The sequence below is a fragment of the Triplophysa rosa genome, linkage group LG12, assembly GCF_024868665.1.
Source record: "Triplophysa rosa linkage group LG12, Trosa_1v2, whole genome shotgun sequence".
NCBI lineage: Eukaryota > Metazoa > Chordata > Actinopteri > Cypriniformes > Nemacheilidae > Triplophysa > Triplophysa rosa.
In genome coordinates this window covers 23973821-23994561 of record NC_079901.1, presented here as the reverse complement: position 1 = coordinate 23994561, position 20741 = coordinate 23973821, and the positions used below count along the sequence as shown (strand labels likewise).

Below are 20741 nucleotides of genomic sequence, written 5' to 3'. Positions count from 1 at the left end.
GGAGAGAGAGAGAGAGAGAGAGAGAGAGAGAGAGAGAGAGAGAGAGAGAGAGAGAGAGAGAGAGAGAGAGAGAGAGAGAGAGAGAGAGAGAGAGAGAGAGCGAGAGAGACAGTTTCTATTAGGTAGTGCACTATCCACAGATACGCTCTAGTGGGGAGAATATCCATTTATTTCTCCCAAATAAGGTACAAGGTTGAATGCTCCGACCCAGAGTAAATCTGCAAGAACAAATTTATCATTAAAAAACCTTTAGTTTTCAGCTACAGACAAATAGGACGAGCAATGGAAGCAGAGGATTTGGCACGCTGCTGTATGAACCCGGGGGCCTGATGTATAAACATTGCATATGTACAAAATGGGCATTGAAATGTGTGTACGCAATTCTACACGCACAAATCAGGATTTATACAAATAAACTTTCACAGAGTCTTAGACAACAAACAGGTATGTTTGGTTAAAACGCAAAGAGTCACTGCCGCGTGGATGTCTCCGTCTCCCGTCACTGAGCAGTGATGCTGGACGCCTCATCGAGTCAATCCGAGCACCGAGCGCACACAGGATAGACCGACTCAAAGCCACGCCCCCCGCTTGCCCCCTCCGCTTTAAAAACAAGAGTTCCTCTGTTCGCCCGGGCCGGGCTGTAAAACAATGTTTATTTGTGTGGACAGCTGCACAGCGCGGCGAGCTCATCTGCAGGCCGCGAGTAGGTCGGCGTGCCAAGTCCGATAAAGAATAAAAGACTGGAGCGCGTTTGAGAAACGCCTCACGGACCGGATGGGATGCCTCTCATCTACGTTTACTCGCAGCTGTTTTTTTATTGATAAAGCGAGGTTTTTATTGCACGCCAGGGTGAGCGGTATCCTAGCTAAACAAACGGGCATAATGGAACCTGTCATGAGATGTTTTGACCGAGTGTGACTGACATGGTCACCATGGCAACCTGAGATGGAGCCGTTTTGCAGAGATCGCTGAGCTCCGCCCCCTTCACCTGGCATCTGCTGGTGTTGACTGCAAGCGTTCAGCACAACAAACTAGTAACAAAAAGTAGCTATTCATGTTAGATACGAGGGAATATCATTGGTATTATGCTTTAAGAAGGATTTCTTTTTAATGGGCCTGATGGATTATGGGAAGTAAATTCAGTATTTAGATCCACACTAAACATTCACCATTGATGCATACAATACACGGTTACATGATCGACAAAAACACCATAACAGTCTGTGTGCACAATCATTAACCAGCCAAAAATCATTCGTGATAAGGAGACGCTCAGTTATGAAATACAGTTATAAAGGGTTACATCATACACTGAGTGTTAAGCAAGTGTTTCTAATCTTGTCAAACAAACGCTCGGGGTCAAAGTTCAAAGTTCCATATGAAATTACATACTTTAATACTCTCTAGCTGATCTGTTCTTTGCATATTTGTACGACGGCCAAGGAAAATGGTTTCGTAATAAAGAGACTTCTAAAAAAATCTCAATTTAATTGCATCCTAAATCCTTCAAACTGTTTGTCACAAATGCCCAAATACTCAGATGGGCTTCCATGTGTCATACATTTGGTGTGTGTTTTTATTAAGACCATGTGGCGGTTGTGTTTATAGCTTTATTATGCGTGTCATTCGCTGGGACTCTCACACACACACACACGCACGCACGCACGCACGCGCGCACGCACACGCACACACACACAAAGAAATCCATATTCGCTTTTAATCCAGTGGGTTTATAATCTGTGCCATATAATCTCTTTTTTCGCTGCAGTGTTTGCATGCCATTGGTCAGACATCATCCCTTCATGTCTTTCCAGCTCATTTCAGCAGTGCTGGTGAGGTGGAGGGAGAACCAACCGTGACTGCTGACTATCAGATGAGCATTTGTACATTCAAGTGTGCGAAGTTTTATCATCACAGCCAAATTATAAACCCACAAACACACCAACATGTGTCTTTCGTTATCATCTGGGTTCTTCTCAATTTCCTGGGGCGCAGTGGTCAAATATATGGTCTGGTAACCGAAAGATCAGGTAAACAAGAACCACAATCTACAAGGGCTGCAACAACTAATCGATAAAATCGATAATAATCGATAATGAAATTCGTTGTCAACGAATTTCATTATCGATTAGTTGGTCTGTGACGTCACTTGCGAGCTGCGCAGTTATAAATCAAGCGCGTCTTCCCTTTTAAAATGACCGTTTTAGTTGTGTCTCTCCGTGCAGCATGAGCTGCGCAGTTTTAAACTCACACTTGTCTCTCCGTGCAGCGCGAGATGCGCAGTTTTAAAGTCACACTTGTCTCTCCGTGCAGTGTGAGGTAGGCTACGCAGTTTTAAAGTCCGACGTGTCTCTCCGTGCGGCACATATTGCGCCGTTTTAAAGTCAGAAATGTGTCTCTCGGTGCATGCGTCTCTCCGTGCAGCGCGAGGTGCGCAGTTTTAAAGTCTGGTGTGTCTCTCCGTGCAGCACATGTTGCGCAGTTTTAAAGTCAGACGTGTCTCTCGGTGCATGCGTCTCTCCGTGCAGCGCGAGGTGCGCAGTTTTAAAGTCTGGTGTGTCTCTCCGTGCAGCACATGTTGCGCAGTTTTAAAGTCAGACGTGTCTCTCGGTGCATGCGTCTCTCCGTGCAGCGCGAGGTGCGCAGTTTTAAAGTCCGATGTGTTTTGCATCTCTTCAAGCTGCGCAGTTTTAAAGTTTAAAAGGGAGAGGTGTTTTAAATGACAAAATTAAAGATTATATGAGTAAAACCCAATTTGTGGCGTTTGCACTTTGTAAAGTACATAATAGGCTAAATACCTTGATTTGGTGGTTTATTTAGTTCAGAGGTGGGTAACGAAGTACATTTACTTGAGTACTGTACTTAAGTACAAATACTCAAAAAGTGTACTTAAGTATTACTTTTTCTGTTTACTTTTTACTGTACTTCACTACATTTGAATGACAAATATCTCACTTTTCATGGCACAAAAAAAATATTTCCTTGGCCGACCCTCCCCTCGCTCCCACGTTTGGGAGAGACTATTGTCAGTTGCTTCTAATATGACACACCTGAATCAACTCACCAGGTGTGTTAATTATGGAGACATTCACAACATTTTGGGAGAAGGCTAATGAGTTCAGTTGTGTATACTTTTCCCATATCCGATTAACTTATTATAAGCAAAAGACGTAATTACATTTTTATCCGATTAATCGAAAAAAAAGAATCATCAAACTAATCGATTATCAAAATAATCGTTAGTTGCAGCAGGTTATATTTCGGATTAAAGGTTTGTTTGAATCAATAACTTTAAATTGTGAACTTTGACATCAACGAACATGCAAACGCTTGCAAAAACAGGCAAGACACAAATTCACATCGAAAAAGGGACCAGAGTCATATCTAGGCATGTGAATATCATTTTCTCCTTCCTACCAAGCCAATGACCCAACAACAACGGCAACCGCGTGGGTGACATACTAAAAACACTCATCCTAAAACCCACATCAATGCCCTGGCAACCCTGACACATCAAGTTTAAATCTATTTTCATTGATATCTCTGAATTCATTGAAATTTCAGAATAATGCACAGATCAATAAGACCATGAGAATCTGCTTATTCTTAATGTACTACTTATAAGACCATGAGAATCCAGAAAGCACACTATAGTCTAACATTACAAGTGAAATCAACATTTCAACTAAATGGAACTGAACTGATATTGTATGGGTTGACCAGCTAGGAAGCACAAATCCATGACACCCCCCCAACAAAAAACTCCAACAACCCAATGCAACTTTTGTGTTGACTAGATGTGTTAAACATGTCTACAGGCATGTCAATAACATGACGCAAGCAAGCAAGCCTGTAATTGTGTGCACTGTGCAGTGACGTGCGCTCAGCTTTACTTGGCACCAACATACACATTCCAACACTCAAAGGCAACTTAAGTTTCAACCATTTGTCGTTCTGGCCAAATGTTTGCTTTGCTGCTCCGGCTTCACAGTAATTACATGAATTCAATCATCTGTTAAAAAGTTTTCCTTCTTAAAAGTCATTGGCTCATTGATGCAGTCACTCCCTCATCCCTACGGCACCGTTATTAAACATTTTCTCAAAGCTAAGATGATCAACACAGAAATAAAAAGAGAAAATGTTTTCCAGTGTTCCTATTATAGCAATAAACTAAAACGGCATGGATTTTCTGCAGTTTTGATGGTTCCCTGAAGAGGAATGAATGCTTGAAACAGAAATCAATAACCATCTCAACAGGGCCATAATCTGCAATTTACACTTCAGTGAAAAGATGTAAAACACACACACACACAATAACAACATCATCATCATCATGACCATTATCACACACAAACACGCATCATAATCTCACCTGTGCGTAATCTCTCTCCAGTGTGGCCTTTTTCTGACTGTACGATCTGCAAACAGACACAAGAATATACAGATCAGGAACAAGGAAAAAAGGATAATTTTCAATTCAATTCAATTTTATTTATATGGTGCTTTTCACAATGTGCATTGTTCCAAAGCAGCTTTACGGGAGAAAAACAGAAAAACACAGAAAATGTAAAACACAGCACAGTGCATGGTGTTTATAGAACAAGCAAGATCATTCTAGTAAATTATATCTAATAATATCTAATAAATGCAGTCTCCCGGTGAGCAAGCCAGCCAACAATGCCCTGCGGCGAGGAACCCAAACTCCAATGATAAATAAATGCCAGATCTCCTCTGACGTGTCACAGCTGCACTCAGTTACTTTGATTAAAAGTTACTGAGTAAATCTTTATGAAAAATAGGGAGAGTTTATTAGTTGTGATTTAGGAAGTTTCATTTGTTGAAACTGTTTGGATCATATTTCATATTTGGATGAACTGCCCCTTTAAGATATTTAATGCAATGATTCTCAAACTGGGGGCCCCAAGACAGATCCAGGGGGGCCACAGTATTTCTGGCGTTTCATGAAATATAGAAATTTATCCTAGATTTTATACAATCAAACATCGGAAAAATAAGACCACCAACCAAAATAATTGATGTTCCAGCATTGTATTTCTGAAAATGTTTTTGGTTTATTTAAAATTCTAAATTTAAGATAAAAAGTCTTTATTTGGGGGGGGCCACAAAGCGATGCACTCTACACAACACGGGCCGTACAACGAAAAAGTTCGGGAACCACCGATTCAATGCGTTCACACATTTATTCTGTTAGCAGACAAGATACAAATAAGGAATGTCACAATTAACTCACAGAAGCTTAAGAGTACAAAAGTAGAAAAACAAGGAGAGATTATCTAAAGACACGGTTTCTTTAAAGGAAAAACCCATCATATCAGTGAAACTTGTGCACTGGCATCATGATGAAAGTTTTCATCCCTCCGGGAAGAAACGCATCTTTACATATGGCGGTGAGGGTTTGTAACATCGTCTCTGGTGTGACTGGTTTGGTTTGCAAGCCAGAGGGCAGCAGGCGTTCAGACGGTTTGGGAATCCCTCTCTCTCTCACTCTCTCTCTTTCACTGTTTATGGATTGTGTTACAAATAAATGGAGTCTGAGTCAAACAGATCAAAGACAGCAAAGTTACTGTTTTGTTTTTCTCTCTCTGCTGACTGGAACTCTCTCCGCTTCCCATAATCCAGCGCAGGACCTTCTGTTTTCAATTTATCTCGCTCTGCATGTGCCTGAAAGTGTCATGTAATGCAGAAGGAACGTTACAGAGTTCTCCATCAATTCCCACCATATGTAAGCGTGGACTCCATGACACCGCTCTTATGCAAGACAGGAATTTCCGCAGCCTCTCCACGCAGAAATACTCCCAAATATGCAGGAACCACACAAGCCCTTTGCGGTCCAGAGCCAGCGTCTTATCAAAACACAGCCGGCTGCTGACATACTAGAGCCACAGTTCACGAGGAAAGAGGTTTCGTGTGGTATGTCACACGCTTGCTCATCATTTTTCGCTTACAGAAGCTCTATTGAGCACTAAACACAGGTAAAGAGTTTCATCAGAGGTCACGGCTGACCAAAAATGCTGTAGACGTCCCTCTGTCTGACGCAAAAATCCACTGAAACTGGGCTTTCACATAATGTATGTACTATTCAAAGTGTATTATACATTTAATTTACATGAAAAAAAGAAGATGAGGGTTTTGTGACAATTCTCTGCTGATTTCTGTAGTTGATGCTAGGCCCGTCACAATTATGAACTAATCGTCTCATCGCAATTATTTTAGATAACCGCAATTATTGTAAATCCTTATTAAACAAGGGTGATCTTCATCATTTGAGTTGTATCAGATTTGAGTTTTATTAAAATGATTCCAGATTTGCTGCATCTTCACAGCAAGACGACATCATCCTCATATCTCAGTTTTTTCTGTTAAGACATTCTTTTCTGATAAGGTCACTCTATAGGAAATGTAACATGTTATTTACAGAATTTTCACCTTTCTTAATGTCTCTATATTTCATTCATTGAATAAATTAATTGTAATTAATCGTTATAATTGTCAAAGCCTCCAGACAATTAATCGCCATAATCGCAATTATTTAATAGACAATTAATCGCCAATTCCAAATTTCTTTATCGTGACAGCCCTAGTTGATGCATTATGGTAAACTGTTAACGGCTCTGGTGTGTGTGGGGTAAGAACTAGACGGGAAGTTGACGTCCGACAAACGGATTCTGTGTTCAGACACTGGTGCATGTGAACTCCAGATGTTAAACTGTTGCCACCACTGACCCACATAGGAAACACCCTGGTAGGGGTCAAAGGTTACCCGGCCTGAGGTCATGTCTGCTGACGTGTCTCCATTCCAACCTACATGTGAACTCTGAAATGAAAAACTACAGAAATGTATTCAGTTGACTATTCAATATTTAGCTTATTCTATTTACTAGCTTCTATAGTCTTAAGCGATATATTAAAGGGATAGTTCACCCGAAAATACAAATTCTGTCAGTATTTATACTCCCTCATATGGTTCGAAATCTGTATATGACTCTTTTTTTCTGTGGAAGACGAATGTGAAATGTCTCATATGTTCATACAATGGAAGTCAGTGGAGCTCAATGTTGTTTGGTTACAAACATTCTTCAAAATATCTTATTTTGTGCTCTGCAGAAGAAAGAAAGTCATACAGGCTTGGAATGACCTGAGGATGAGTAAATGATGAAATGGTGTAATGTATTTTGTGCAAAAATGTCTTGTTGCCAGATCAACCAAGAATCAAGAACATTCAAAATTATAGTTGTCGGTGCAATGGCATCTTCATATCTCACACGGTACACATTTTTTGAAAAACAAAGGGTAGTATAGTCATTCTGAACGTAGACAAGATCGCACAAGAAAACAAATGAAGAGGAAACATTGTCAGGAAGTGAGTTTAGATACGAGTCAATAATTACAGACATCCACACAACTATTACAGAGCGGCTTCTGAGGAATAAACGCTGTCTAATGACGACTCTTGCTTAAGGACAAGCAGGTCGGGTGTCTGTCTGGAGCTGGGAAAAATATGACTGTAACCCTGTCGGAATGAAACTCCAACACTATGAGATCATGCCATATGTCACCTTTATAAGTTCACATGCCCATTTAGATAAAATCATAGTAAAAAATCAAAGTAAACAAACTCGGCTTGCTGTCTTACGAGGAGAAGCTCGGTCCCGAGATTCGACTTGAGCTCCGAGTCAGCCACCCGGACTACGGAATTTGATAAATGGAGTAAATGTGATCTTGGAAGGAGTCGGGTGGAGCAGGAATGCCGAAAGAGTTGTCATAAAAGAAAAGGTAGGCGGCTGCTTATACGCTTGTAAAAAGATTTACAGGATAGTACGAAAAGACTATTCCTGAACCTTCACAAAAAGTAAATTTCTTGTTATTTTATAATCAATAAGACTTAATTTGATTAATAACACTTAACTTAAAAAGATTAATTTTAACGGATAAAGTGTGAAGAATTACACAGAAGGAGCGACCTGAGCTATATCTACATATGATGAGCGTTCGTGACCTGGGCCAATGAACAACACTCAATCAACATTACAAACACTCCGGCCACTTCATAGCAAGTAACCCTTTGACCACCGAAAACCTGCCAGAAGAGCCCAGAAGAGAGTGTTTAGTGCTGGACACACACAGAGCAGACCTGTGGAATCTGAACGTCAAGAGTCAAGCTGTAAATCCAGGAATCTCATACAAACACACACAAACAGAGACGAGGCCAAAGTCATTTATTCTGCAAGCAAAAGTTTCCAGAGAAAGCCGAATGATCAAATGTTTGTCCCAGAAGGCCATGAACTAAACTGTTAAAGGTCATAAACGCTTTATATGATACACACATGAATGTATTTAGACCAAGGCTATTTTAGTTACCTCAAATTAAAACATTGATAACGTTTCGGTTTCTTTAAAATCAAAATAAAATATTGACCTAAAAATATTGGAAAAACTTGGCTAAGGGAAAAACTGAAATGTTGCCTCAAAAATAAGTTTAAAGCACTAAAATTATAATAATCAACAAAAACTCAAATAAAACTAAAATAGAAATTAATTAATCTTTTTTTTATAAACAACAACAAAAAATTATCAAATGACAAAATTGCTAAAACTTTAACTGAAATTAACATAAAAACTAAATATATAAAAATAAAAGCTAATTTTCAATATTACTAAAACTAAATAAACCTTAAATCAAAACTTTAATAACTGATTTGGACACTCAAGTAACTTAAAACTGTATTAACAGAGTAACAAAGCAAGCAGCATGTGTAAACAATCATGACGGTTTCAGAAAATGTTCTGTTTTGAAGTTGTACTTGCATTGTTGATCCTAAATATTTTGTTTTCCAATGAAATGACATTCCGATATTTTTATGATTTAAGTGTCCAAAAAACAGACAGCTTGAGAAATTGTCCCTTGAAATGACTTCCTAATAAATAAGTCATAAACTGTAAAAACATGTATATTCCCACAGATGAGCAGTGGCGCTTTTTTGTGCGTGTGTAAAGTCGTAAAAAGATCAAAATGAGTCCAGAGGTCAGTAAACCTTGAGTGAAGTGGTTTCCAGGTAAGACAAGATAAAATAGCAAGAAGTAAATCTGTACATTTTCTGCAGGCAAAACCAGTCTTATGGGTCAATTTTTCGAAATTGAGATTTTTACGTAATCTGAAAGCTGAATAAATAAACTTTCTATAGATATATGAGATGAGACAATATCTGGCTGAGATACAACCGTTTAAAACTCAGGAATCTGAGAGCGCAAAAAAATCAAAATATTGAGAAATTTGCCTTTGAAGTTGTTAATCAGGGGCACTGTGGCAGACCAGCCACTCACAAAAATAAAGTTTTGATATATTTACGGTAGGAAATTTACAAAATATCTTCATGGAACATGATCTTTACTTAATATCCTAATGATTTTTGGCATAAAAGAAAAATCGATAATTTTGACCCACACAATGTATTTTTGTCTTTTACTAAAAATGTTCCCGTGCTACTTAAGACTGGTTTTGTGATCCAGGGTCACATATATCAGTGTCTATACAAAACTTTCTGTAACGTTGCCAGGGTATTCTGAGTGGTTACCAGTGGTGGAAAGAGTACTGGAAATGTGTACTTAAGTACAAGTACTGTTACATTGGTAAAATTGTACTCAATTACAAGTAAAAGTACTGGTGTTAAAAAATTAATTGAGAAAAAGTAAAAACTAGTTACTCATTACTTTTTAGGCGGTGTTATTTAATGAATTAAGAATAATTATTAATAATCAAATTTGGAGATTTATATAGAAAATAGTTACTTTTAACAAAACACGTCTTTACCTTTCTGATAAAGCATATAACTGGATACAACTCAGACAAAATAACCATTCAATGTGTTGCTCTGTCTGTCTGTCTGTCTGTCTGTCTGTCTACCATGAGCTCAGTTTTCCAGTTAAAACCATTTATGCACTTCCAACACTATTCAATCATGTGTACTAGGCCCCACAATGCAGAAATTAATCAATAAGAGCCCAAAATACTGCATGCAAAAAATGCAAAACATTTGTAACTAATTATTTGTAATAATTCGCATATGTTCCCTACTCACTTATAAGGGCAGAGCACTTGATGTAGAGACTTTGGAGAGAGATGGACAATTTTACCTCATGATATAGCCGTTTGGATGAAACTTGGCGAACGGAGTGATACAGGAACTCAATATTTCTCCATATCTCAGACGAGCCCTCGTACGGTGTCCCTTTAACGCAGTGACTTTCAAGCGCGCAAAACCGCCGTTTGATACTCGCCCTGCCTGCCGCACACGTTCGTCCTCCACGATTAAACTAAATTGTTGGCAGATGTCTTGAAATCTGTGTGACGCAAGTTTTCTATGCGCGATTTGAATGGACGGGGTCACGTGACGGGACTGATTATTCTCCTTAGCCAATCACATGAAAATGAAACATAAAATAGCGACGACAATGTGAGGAAAAATAGCGCAGTAAAAGTACCGATACAGCACTAAAAAATACTCAAGTAAAAGTACACTGTTTTTAAACAATACTTAAAAAAGTACATTTCCTGAAAAAAACTCAATTACAGTAACTTGAGTATTTGTAATTCGTTACTTTACACCACTGGTGGTTAACTAAGGTGCTTTTTTGCAAATTGGCTCAAATGAAAAGACCCTGGCCCATGTCTGTAGGACAGTCTGGCTCAGGTCCCTCCTTTAATGTAAATGTTAGGGATTTTTTGCCGTCTCATCTATGTTTATAGCTGTATGACAAACATTGAGGGATGAGATACATTCCACAGTTTCCTACTTTAAAAGTTTGTTCAAATCATGAAAAACAATCACAGTGATCAAAGAAACAATATTCACCGGAACACCCGTGAAATACAGCTAATACAGATCTTGTAGCTCTTCAGCGCCGGCCTCACTGGTGCTGATAACAAAACAGCGCCTCCATTGTGGCGTAATGCCGCAACTGCAGTTACAATCACAGTCTTTTGAATGCACGCACGCTGTTTTTTTTATTTAAGACACCCGACATAATTTTGGCCAGAGACTGAGGCGGCACAAAATTTGACTGAGGCAATTTTTCTATGCCGGAAAACCCTGAGTGATGCTCGTCTCAGCACACTGAACTAATAAGAGGAGGAAGCACAGGACAGACAGACGCAGGGCAGAGGAGGGATGAGAGATAAGAGAATCAATAGGCATTAGGAGGAGTGATTTTCATCTAATTAAAAATGTCAGAGGCGTCTCTGAGCTATCGCTGAGAGGAGAAGAGGAGGTCGCAGAGGTCATGGCCTTGTGTTTCACTTCCAACTTTTCCAATTACTGATTGTATGGGTGCGAGACCAATGTAATCCCCCACACAGACGACCAAGTGTGTGTGTGTGTGTGTGTGTGTGTGTGTGTGTGTGCGTGTGCGTGTGTGTGATGTGCTTTTCCATGTGACTGAATCTCTGTCAACACCTTTCAAAAGCTTGGTTCAAAAATTTCACCCCAAAAAACTTTTACAGCATTTATCCAAGTACACGTTAATTTCAACATTTACTAATACATATTGACTTATCAGTAAGAATCAAACATTGCATCTAATAACTAGTTAATGCAAAAGAACTTCCATCACTGAACAACTGCATCTGTATTAAAGGGACAGTTCACCCCATAAATGAAAATTTTGTCATCATTTACACACCCTAAAGTTGTCCCAAATCTGTATACATTTCTTTGCTCTGCTGAACTCAAAGGAAGATATTTGGAAGAATGTCAGTAACCAAACAGATCTCATCCCCCATTTACTGCCATAGAAGGGAAAATAAATACTATGGGAGTCAATGAGGGATGAGATCTGTTTGGTTACTGACATTCTTTCAAATATCTTCCTTTGTGTTCAGCAGAACAAAGACATTTATACAGGTTTGGAACAATATGAGTGCGAGTAAAGGATGACAGAATTTTCATTTTTGGGTGAAACATCCCTTTAAATAACATAAAAATTATGATGCGCACTGTAAAAACATCTTGTTTATTGTTAGTTCATTTTAGCGAACACATTAACTAATCCTAATGAATGACACCTTAGAGTAAAGAGTAAAGTACTAAATCACTAAACTCGAGCTGTTTTGATAAATAATAATATTAATCTTTCATTAATAATACCAGCACATTATCATAATGCAAAATAAATGTCATAATAAATGTTTATTAAAACACAGAGGAATATCTTTTTATTCATAATTGAGCATAATGAGATTTACAAAAAAACACAACAAAAGTAAAACTTAAGTAAAAAAAATACTATTGTGGTCTTTTGGGGTGAAATGTAAGCTGGTAATTTTTTATGACATCCAGTCTAAGTATTTGGCTCTCTTGCACGATTCTCTTGAATCGGTTTTGTTCCTCACACGTGCCGTAACCCCGCAGTCCTCTCAGCACAGATATCTCCAGGAATGCAGTTTTCTTTCCAAAACCACCGTCATGTGCTTTTCTCCACACTGAACGCTCACACGCCCGTCAGATCATCACTAGGATAGAAGGCATGTCTGAACCTCTCTGCTGTATTGTTCTTCTGCTCTTAAAGACGTCAGGACAAACAGAGAAGAGCTATAATCCAGATTCATGGTGCGGTTAATGCTGTTCGCAAAGGCATACATCAGTGTTATAAGCTCTTATACTCGGGTTTAGGGATTTGAACGAATCTCCTTCATAGTTTCGAGACTTATATATGTGGTCTACCTGACTTGTGTGTTATATTTAAATTCTTCTAAAGCCATACAATAACTTTGTGTAAGGAAGAGACTACAATTTCTCCTTCCAAAATGTAAATAAGGGAAAAGATCACCAGGGACAAAAGATTTGATACTGTTCCTCATGCGAAGCTGAATGTATACAAGTGAAAACGTGAGGTATATCCAAAGAGAAAATGATTATAAAGACCTATGGACGGAAGTCTTTCCACTGGGGCCTGTAAACAACCTCCTAACAACCACTCAGAACGTCTTAGCGACCGCACGGTGACGTGTTAAAAAAGCACTCGGCACCACTTGTTTTCTTCAGCTTAATGCTTAAATCTTCTGCCTGCCCAGACCAGCAGCAAAAACTCCCGGCAAATATCTTTTATGGTCCACGTGTGGCACAAAACAAAGTCCCGCTGGTCTGAAACCAGTGAGCAGATGTGTTTTGTGCTTGAGAAAACTGCAGAAGGGATGAAAAGGCTTTTCATGAAATACCTCTCTGATCAAATTAGCCTTGAGATGGTGGAGAGGCAGTCCGACTCAATTTCATTAAAGCGTTTGTGAGTTGTGTGTGCGTGTGTTTTTTGAAAAGCTCATTCATTAATGAATGATTGAGAGCATGATTTCTGTGTGTGTGTGTGTGTGTAGCTCGGTTATATCTGACATAAGACTCAACTCAAACTAGCACACAATCAAAAGATACATCAGCTTGAAGAGAAATGATTCGACTAAAGTAATTTCATGATATGATAATGAAATAAAAAACAAATGACAAACTTTTCAAATTACAGGTACTTGTCATTTCATTTGCATAAACAGCTTCATATGATGTAACAGTTCTGTTAAAACCAAAGACAAAACTAATAAAATAGATTAAATTGGCCTTTGGAACATGTTCGACTTTGGATTTTCATAGTACAGAGGTATAAATGCCATAGCAAAGTCTCCACATATTTCGAAACGGTGGTTTTGTCATCAGCTGTGCAGGTTCACGATAAAACAGAGAGCATCAAAATCCAGAAAGATAGAAAGCAAAAGCCATCGATCCTGGGCAGAGAGTCTCTATGGAAGCGATCGTGTTGTTCACGCCACAAAAGGGCTCAAAGCAATACTTTCTTCTCGAGTACTTTGGTGTCTCATCTTCTCTATTCATTTTTAACCGTATTTTAACTCTCGTTCCAGATTCTTCTGCAGAACACAAAAGAAGATATTTTGAAGAACGCTCATAATCAAACAACACTGAACCCCATTTAATTCCATTGCATGAACACAAAACCACTGAGACATTTCTCCAAATATCGTGTTTTGTGATCCACAGAACAAAAAAGAGCCATACAATACATGTTTTGCAGAAATAAGGGTCAATAAACGATGAGAGATTTCGTTTTTTTGGTAGAACTCTCTTTAACGTCACATGAGTCGTAAACTATTTCCCACAATCCCTTGCAAACGGCTCCCTCTCATATCTTCCTGTTGGCCGGACCAGAGCCCATCTGATTCCCGCCAATGCTGCTCTAAGCTCCTTTCTGTTATATAAGAATGACACCTCAAGTCATCATGTCATATACACAAAAAATACAGCTGCAACAAATATAAAACATACTCCAAGCAAATATATGAAGGCGAGCGCTTCTAAGAGTACTCAATGTAACGCAAGTGTGCTATAGCAGACGTGCTTCTGAGTTTGCGTACTCTTGGACTGATCCTAAACCAGTGACTAAGACAGAAAGTATGAGAAGGAGAACAGACAAACAACAACATTTCATTTGTCCGTACCGTCTGGCTTTGCTCCCAGACTGCAAAAGTCACCAGTGCGGCCCAAAATACACCCTAATCTCAGCAGATATATTTAACACTGTACGGACTGTACTGACGCAGGGGAAGTTACAGTTAACATTACACATGTGGACACACGGTACCCGCCCCCCGTCTGAGAGATTCCCGTCAGAGCATTAGCGGGTCAGCGGGTAGAGAAGCTCAATCAATGAAGCTCTTTGAGACACAGATTTATCCCACAAGACCACCTTGAGCATGTCTGAGAGAGTGAATCAAAGCGAGACTCGCATATTCCACACTGAGAAAGATCGAAAGACCACAGTCACTTGGTTTCAGATTGACAGAAAACTTGTTCCCTGTGTAGACAAGACACCTCAAGACTACCATACATAGCAATGAGATACACTTGCACTGTACGTTATATTTGGCAGGATGCTTTTAATAAAAGCTTCTATAAATACATGTAAAGTGTATGTGGTTAGCTTTTCTTTTGCCAGTACACCCATAGATACATTTACATACAGGCCGCTGTCCGTTTGTAAGGAATACTGTTTCCGGGTCAAAGCCTCCACTCGTTTCAATGATCAGTTTAACATTTACATTTAGTCATTTAGCAGTTTAACAGCACGACGTGAGTGTATATTAGCATTATTTGTTTGCCTTTTGTATTTATTAAAGCGCCAAATTAGGACAGACATTGGTTGAATGTGGCATCTATGTATACATATCTATGGGACCAGTGGACTGTGCGTCGACATGTTGTAGTGTCATCCCGGCTCGTGGTCCTTTTCCGGCACATGTTCGTGTCGCTCTCATCCCATAATTTGCTGTTTCTCTTTGCACCGTCCTATCTATATAGTAGCCAAAAATCATTAAAAAAAAACAATTCATAAAATACGTTTTTGTAATCAAAACAAACTGAGGTAAAGTGACGCTTGCGACAAACTGCAAAAATAAGAATTGCTTTAAAAATGTTTTCCTCATAAAAACGCCATCGACCTTGCGTCTAACCACAACTCTAACCACAGGTTGAACCGTCACAACATTTAAACACAACTTCTCAAGGAAAATCAACCAAATCACTTAACATAAAAAAATGCCAGGCTTCATCTTTAAAAGCAGCGTGTACCCGGACTAACACTGTTGACGGAGAACGAGGCATCATGGCAGTGAAGGAACTGCACATTCGGCAGGATTCCACATGGATCCGCTGACTCACGGAACGGCCGACTTTCATCTCGTACTGTTTTTTGTGCTGCTCTCCCTCGAGTCGCAGACAGCAGAAATACCAGCCGAAGGTCTCTGGCCGCGAGGCGGAAAGCTATTAAAGTCTTCTGCTAGCTTTACCGTGTCAAGATGCAAAGCTACAAACACATCCAGAACATCAATCTCACTCACAGGAACATTTCTTCTTTCTCTTAATGGCCCGTACGACAAACTGATCCCCAAAACTAAGAGGCGGATGTTTGAATTGAGCTAGAAGATATGAGAGGTTGTGCCATATTGTAAATATAATCACAGCTCAAGTCGCTTTTGCCATAATGCGATACGTCAGGGCAGCAGACATTTAGACACAAATATTTAAATGATCGACAAACTAAATGGATTTACTATCAAAATACTTAGAAAATACTTAAAAAAGATGTCATTTGCAAACACATAATGCCCACCCTCTCCAGATGCAAAAACATCTTTTCACACAGACACACTAAAATAGCCTCCGCACAAAATTATGATTGCACTGCAATTTTGGTCTGGAGTTTTCAGTGAGGGTGTGCCACCACCAAATATCTTCTGAAACACTCGCAAGCATGTACAGACACATACGCACGAGTAAGCGCCGTGTCCAAACGCAGCGATTTTTATGACTCCCTCCTCCCCCTGTTCCGTAACAGGCCTCAAATCCCTTTTAAAAGAAGACAGACGGCGAGAGAAGGACACACGGAGAGGGAAAAACAGGAAAAAAGAGAAGAGCAACGCAGTTATGACTTCCAGCTGCGGGAATGGCAGGCCTGCGAGGAGGAAGTCCAAAGGAAATGCCTCGGTCACATCCCAGTCCTGTGATCCGAGAGGTCTTCAAACACAGGGAAAATCTCTTTCTTTCTCCGCGGCCTCTCACAACAATAATAGTCACATAGGGCTTTTACGCTGACAGTGTTGATGTTGTGCAAAAGTGTTTTCTGAGTATTTCCTTGAATTAAAAACTAGAAATAGAAAGTGTTTATGTGTTTATCACTACTTACATCAGCTGAAATGGTTTTTAAACACAGAACAAAGTTACTGGTGAGACACAACAGGCTGTTGATTTTCAGCTTTGCTTACCTCATATCTTCTAAGAAATCACATTCCGTCTGATGTTTGAGGTGGAGACGGCTGATCTGATCGATATGTGTGTTCCTCAGTTCCTGTGTCACTTTTACCTGAAGGGCAGACGACATCATTAGAGATGAGGAAGAGGACAGCACATGTAACACACACACACAGTCCCACATGAGCTCATTATTCTGTTTCCAGAGAGACCTCAGCTCGACTCGGCTGGAAGTGCCAGAGCGGCAAAAATCTTTCTAAACAACAGGAGAAAATTCCTGCTAACAATCTCTAACATCTATTTCACGGTGACAGGAATTGTTTTGATGAGCTATCCCATAATGCCACTCCGCTCTCAACTGGATCTCGCTGATGTCAAGAAAAACCCTTCGTGCAAGTTCACAAACACGAATGCCTGGCCAATGAACGGGAGGGTAAAGAAACCAAATGTTGGCTTTTAAAGAAATAGTCAAAAGAGTGAAACTTCTTTTCTTGTTTACACACCCTCGTGTCATGACTTTCGTTCTTCTGCAGAACACAAAAGAAGATATTTTGAAGAATGTTGGTAACCAAACATTGACTTCTATTGTATGGACACCAAACCACTGAGACGTTTCTCAAAATATAGATGTTTGAACAAATGACAACAGAATTTGTATTTTTGGGTGGACTATCCCTGAAGTATCCTTGAGGTAAAAGTGGCAGGTAAAATCTGAATCGACATTGAAATGATAAAAAGCGTACAAATACGATTTATTATTTTTTGTTTGTTCGTTTTTGTTTTTAACGCCATATCAACATTAAACTCATTCAAGATACAATCAAATTTTACAAGCAAAGGTAATTTTATACAATAGCTTACAACAATGTAAATATTACAATTATATACAGTGAAAAATAAATAGCATTCATAAAAGTTATTTCAAATTAATACTCGATAAAAACCCAAGATCATGCCAGGAGAAGTCTTTTCAAAATTGTCCATTAATGAACTCTACTCTATGAATAAAATAGTTGTCTAGGATCATTTAAACCAGGACATTCCAACAGAATATGTTTCACAGTATTACAAATATGATTAGCAGGACCATTATAATAAAAAATCTGTGGCAAAACTGTGGGGACCAAATGTAACCATTTATAAAAAGTGTCAACAAGCAATATGATCTGCATCGCATTCACAACCCAAAGTTATGGCCTTAGGTCTGACCAAGTTGTGTTCAGATAGAAGACAGACAGTTTAAGGTGCAATGCCACCAAGACCAAGAAAACCCGATGGACCTGGACCAATGGGCCCGGGCAGGTTGACTAATATCAGGGGAGAAACTGTTAATTACAACCAAAGTTCTCCACTTGGCAGTTGAGGAGATAATTGGTTCTGTCCCTTAAGGTTAAAGCCAAGGAGAACTGGGAAAAAAAACATCCCAGCATGCATCCCTACCAGCTGCAGGACACAATGTTAGCGGCGTAACACACAGTATGACAGCTGACTGCACGGCTCTCATCAACACTTGACATGTACAGGTGAATATTATTCTGCATTTACGTCATAGGAAAACAATAGTGCCATAACACACCAAGACAACACTGAACAGATCTGAACAGGTCCACACTGTCTGCAGCTCTGCACATATATCTGGTTTTTGGTCAACAAAGGACATTAGATGACATATTCACTGTCACTGTGCACAAAGACACAAACTTAAGCTATGATTTACACAAAACCTTCGTGCATATCAAACTCATCATTTGGTGTGGGTTTAAATGAGATTAGACAACGATCAAATGCATCTGTTTAATATTTGCATCTTCAAAAAAAAAATGTATTGTGAAAATGCGGTGTGAACTGAGAGATGAACCAATGCTACATGCTATCAGCTCTCATCTCTTCTCAAGACAAAGCCATGGCAAAAATCAGACGTCACCTTTATACACTGTACACACACACTTCTGTATAATCCAACGCATTGAGGCTTTACACAAAACACATTTGTGCGCTCACGTGAATAGAAGGATGATTTTTTGCGTGGTAATTTCACATTCCTCCATACAGCCCGTGGGACGTGAGATTGAAACCCAACACCCCTGCTGTCATCCTGAATGTTTACAGTAATACACACATTTGTGCACGTTACGTGATCCTAGATTCACATTTACAACCACAATAGCAGAAACGCAAACATTTAGACACGCTGTGCGTGATGTGTCCTTTAACAAATGCTGATCAATGATCCGTCTAACGTTTTTTAAAACCCATGGTTTACGGTTTGTTTTATTATTACTACAATAAAACAAATCACAGAAAACAAGGACTCGTGGCTTTCACCGTTAGCTGAGGTCAGGTCAGTGCGTAAACACTTTTGTGAGCTGAATTTCGGAAGGATCCGTCGCTTAATAGTAACAATAAAACGCAATGATGCAATTGTAAAAAAACACTGATACATTGTTTCTAAAGAAACAGCAGCCGGATACAAAGTTGCAACTTGCGGGCAGATGCAACAATGTTGCAAACAAACAATCACGCGTTTTTTTTCCACGTTTACAAAAACGGCTTCATGTAAAGCGGATCTCTTACCTTTCTCGGCGGAGGCTGCATGTTTGAACATTGGCACAAATAAAGTGATAGTCCACAAGAAACGATTCGCAAAACGATCGACACCGACAGTTAATTCTCGACGTCAGGAAAATGGGGGGAAAGGAGATGAGACTCGAGAGTGTGATCGGATCCAGATTCAGACGGCCATGATAAAGCGGGTCCGCTCGGACAGACGCTGAGCTAACACTGCGGATCGAGGGAGAAAGTATTGAAAGGGAGAATATGCCTCCAAAAGCAAGCAGCCTCGAACCGTAAATCCAGAACAACAGCGCCCCGGATCGGTCACACGAACTCCGCTCTAATCCGCGAATTTGCGAGTCCTACTATGGCGAAGGATCGCTTTATGAATATTAATTATAACGGGACGTTCAAGGATGAAAAGCTAACGTTGATTCGTGGGCGCCAGTCATCTGGAGGTCGTGAATATTAATGATGTTGTGTGATTGGACACAAACCGAAAGATCAGCTGGGATGTTAAAACGACGTAATGAATACTCAGAACGCCTGGCCACGGTAGGGTTCGTAAATTGCGCAATACTGCATTCTTTATTCGAAATGGTCGGAGAAGAACAACTTTGTGGGTTTTTTTACAGAGTTGCAGAATTAACGACTACTGTGTACTTTTAGGTTTTATATGGTTTATTTTCCTACACCCTTTCTCCGGATCTACTGCAAAAATGTCGTAAAAAAGTTGTAAAATTTGTTGGGTTATAGGTGTAGTAACAGCCTACATATAAATTGAACTGAACTATAACATTGAAAAACACAAATTTCGTTTATGTGTATACAAATTAATCATTAACATATTTTACGTTACAGCAAAACCAGTTTTTTTTCATATATATATATATATATATATATATAATTATGTTCATAATATACAGATACTGTATGAAATATTGTTCTGCAAATTGATTTATGTGCTTGTTAAATGTGATTTTTGTAGATAAAAACATTTCGCAATCCAGACATACAGGCAGCGCCCCCGTGTGGTGTGTGCTTGTAATGTTAAAGTACTGTTTTTCTGGTCTGTGGACCCACACAGCAACAAGGATCGGCAGCCGATCGAAAAATCGTCGATCGTGGAGAACCATATGGTCACAGACCTAAATAATCAATCCCAGAGCAACTGATCCCTATCAGCTCTCAGAAATCGCCTTTGTTTGGGTCGAATGCCATGACAGTTCTGCATGCTATAGTTACCACACCATGCACTGCAAGACCGTTCAAAGAAACAAAGATGAAAGATCTACATAAGGTTATGCATTTTCAAGATGTTAAATAAATTAATATAGACCATCAAATGTGTGCCCTTCATTAGGAAAT

General features: G+C 39.4%; 1 protein-coding gene across 2 annotated transcripts in view; it reads right to left on the bottom strand.

Moving 5' to 3' along the window:
* LOC130562389 (F-BAR and double SH3 domains protein 2) overlaps positions 1 to 19650 on the bottom strand; it is a 64009-nt gene extending 44359 nt beyond the window's left edge. Inside the window, exons 1-3 of one of the 2 annotated variants that reach the window (XM_057347315.1) lie at positions 19395 to 19650; positions 16835 to 16932; positions 4373 to 4418 (exon numbers count right to left, since the gene is read on the bottom strand). In XM_057347315.1, the coding sequence (XP_057203298.1) occupies positions 4373 to 4418; positions 16835 to 16932; positions 19395 to 19415 (165 nt within the window). In that variant the 5' untranslated portion in view covers positions 19416 to 19650. The remainder of the gene's footprint in view (positions 1 to 4372; positions 4419 to 16834; positions 16933 to 19394) is intronic. The other variant, XM_057347316.1, reaches the window with a different exon arrangement.
* Positions 19651 to 20741: the final 1091 nt, after the last annotated feature.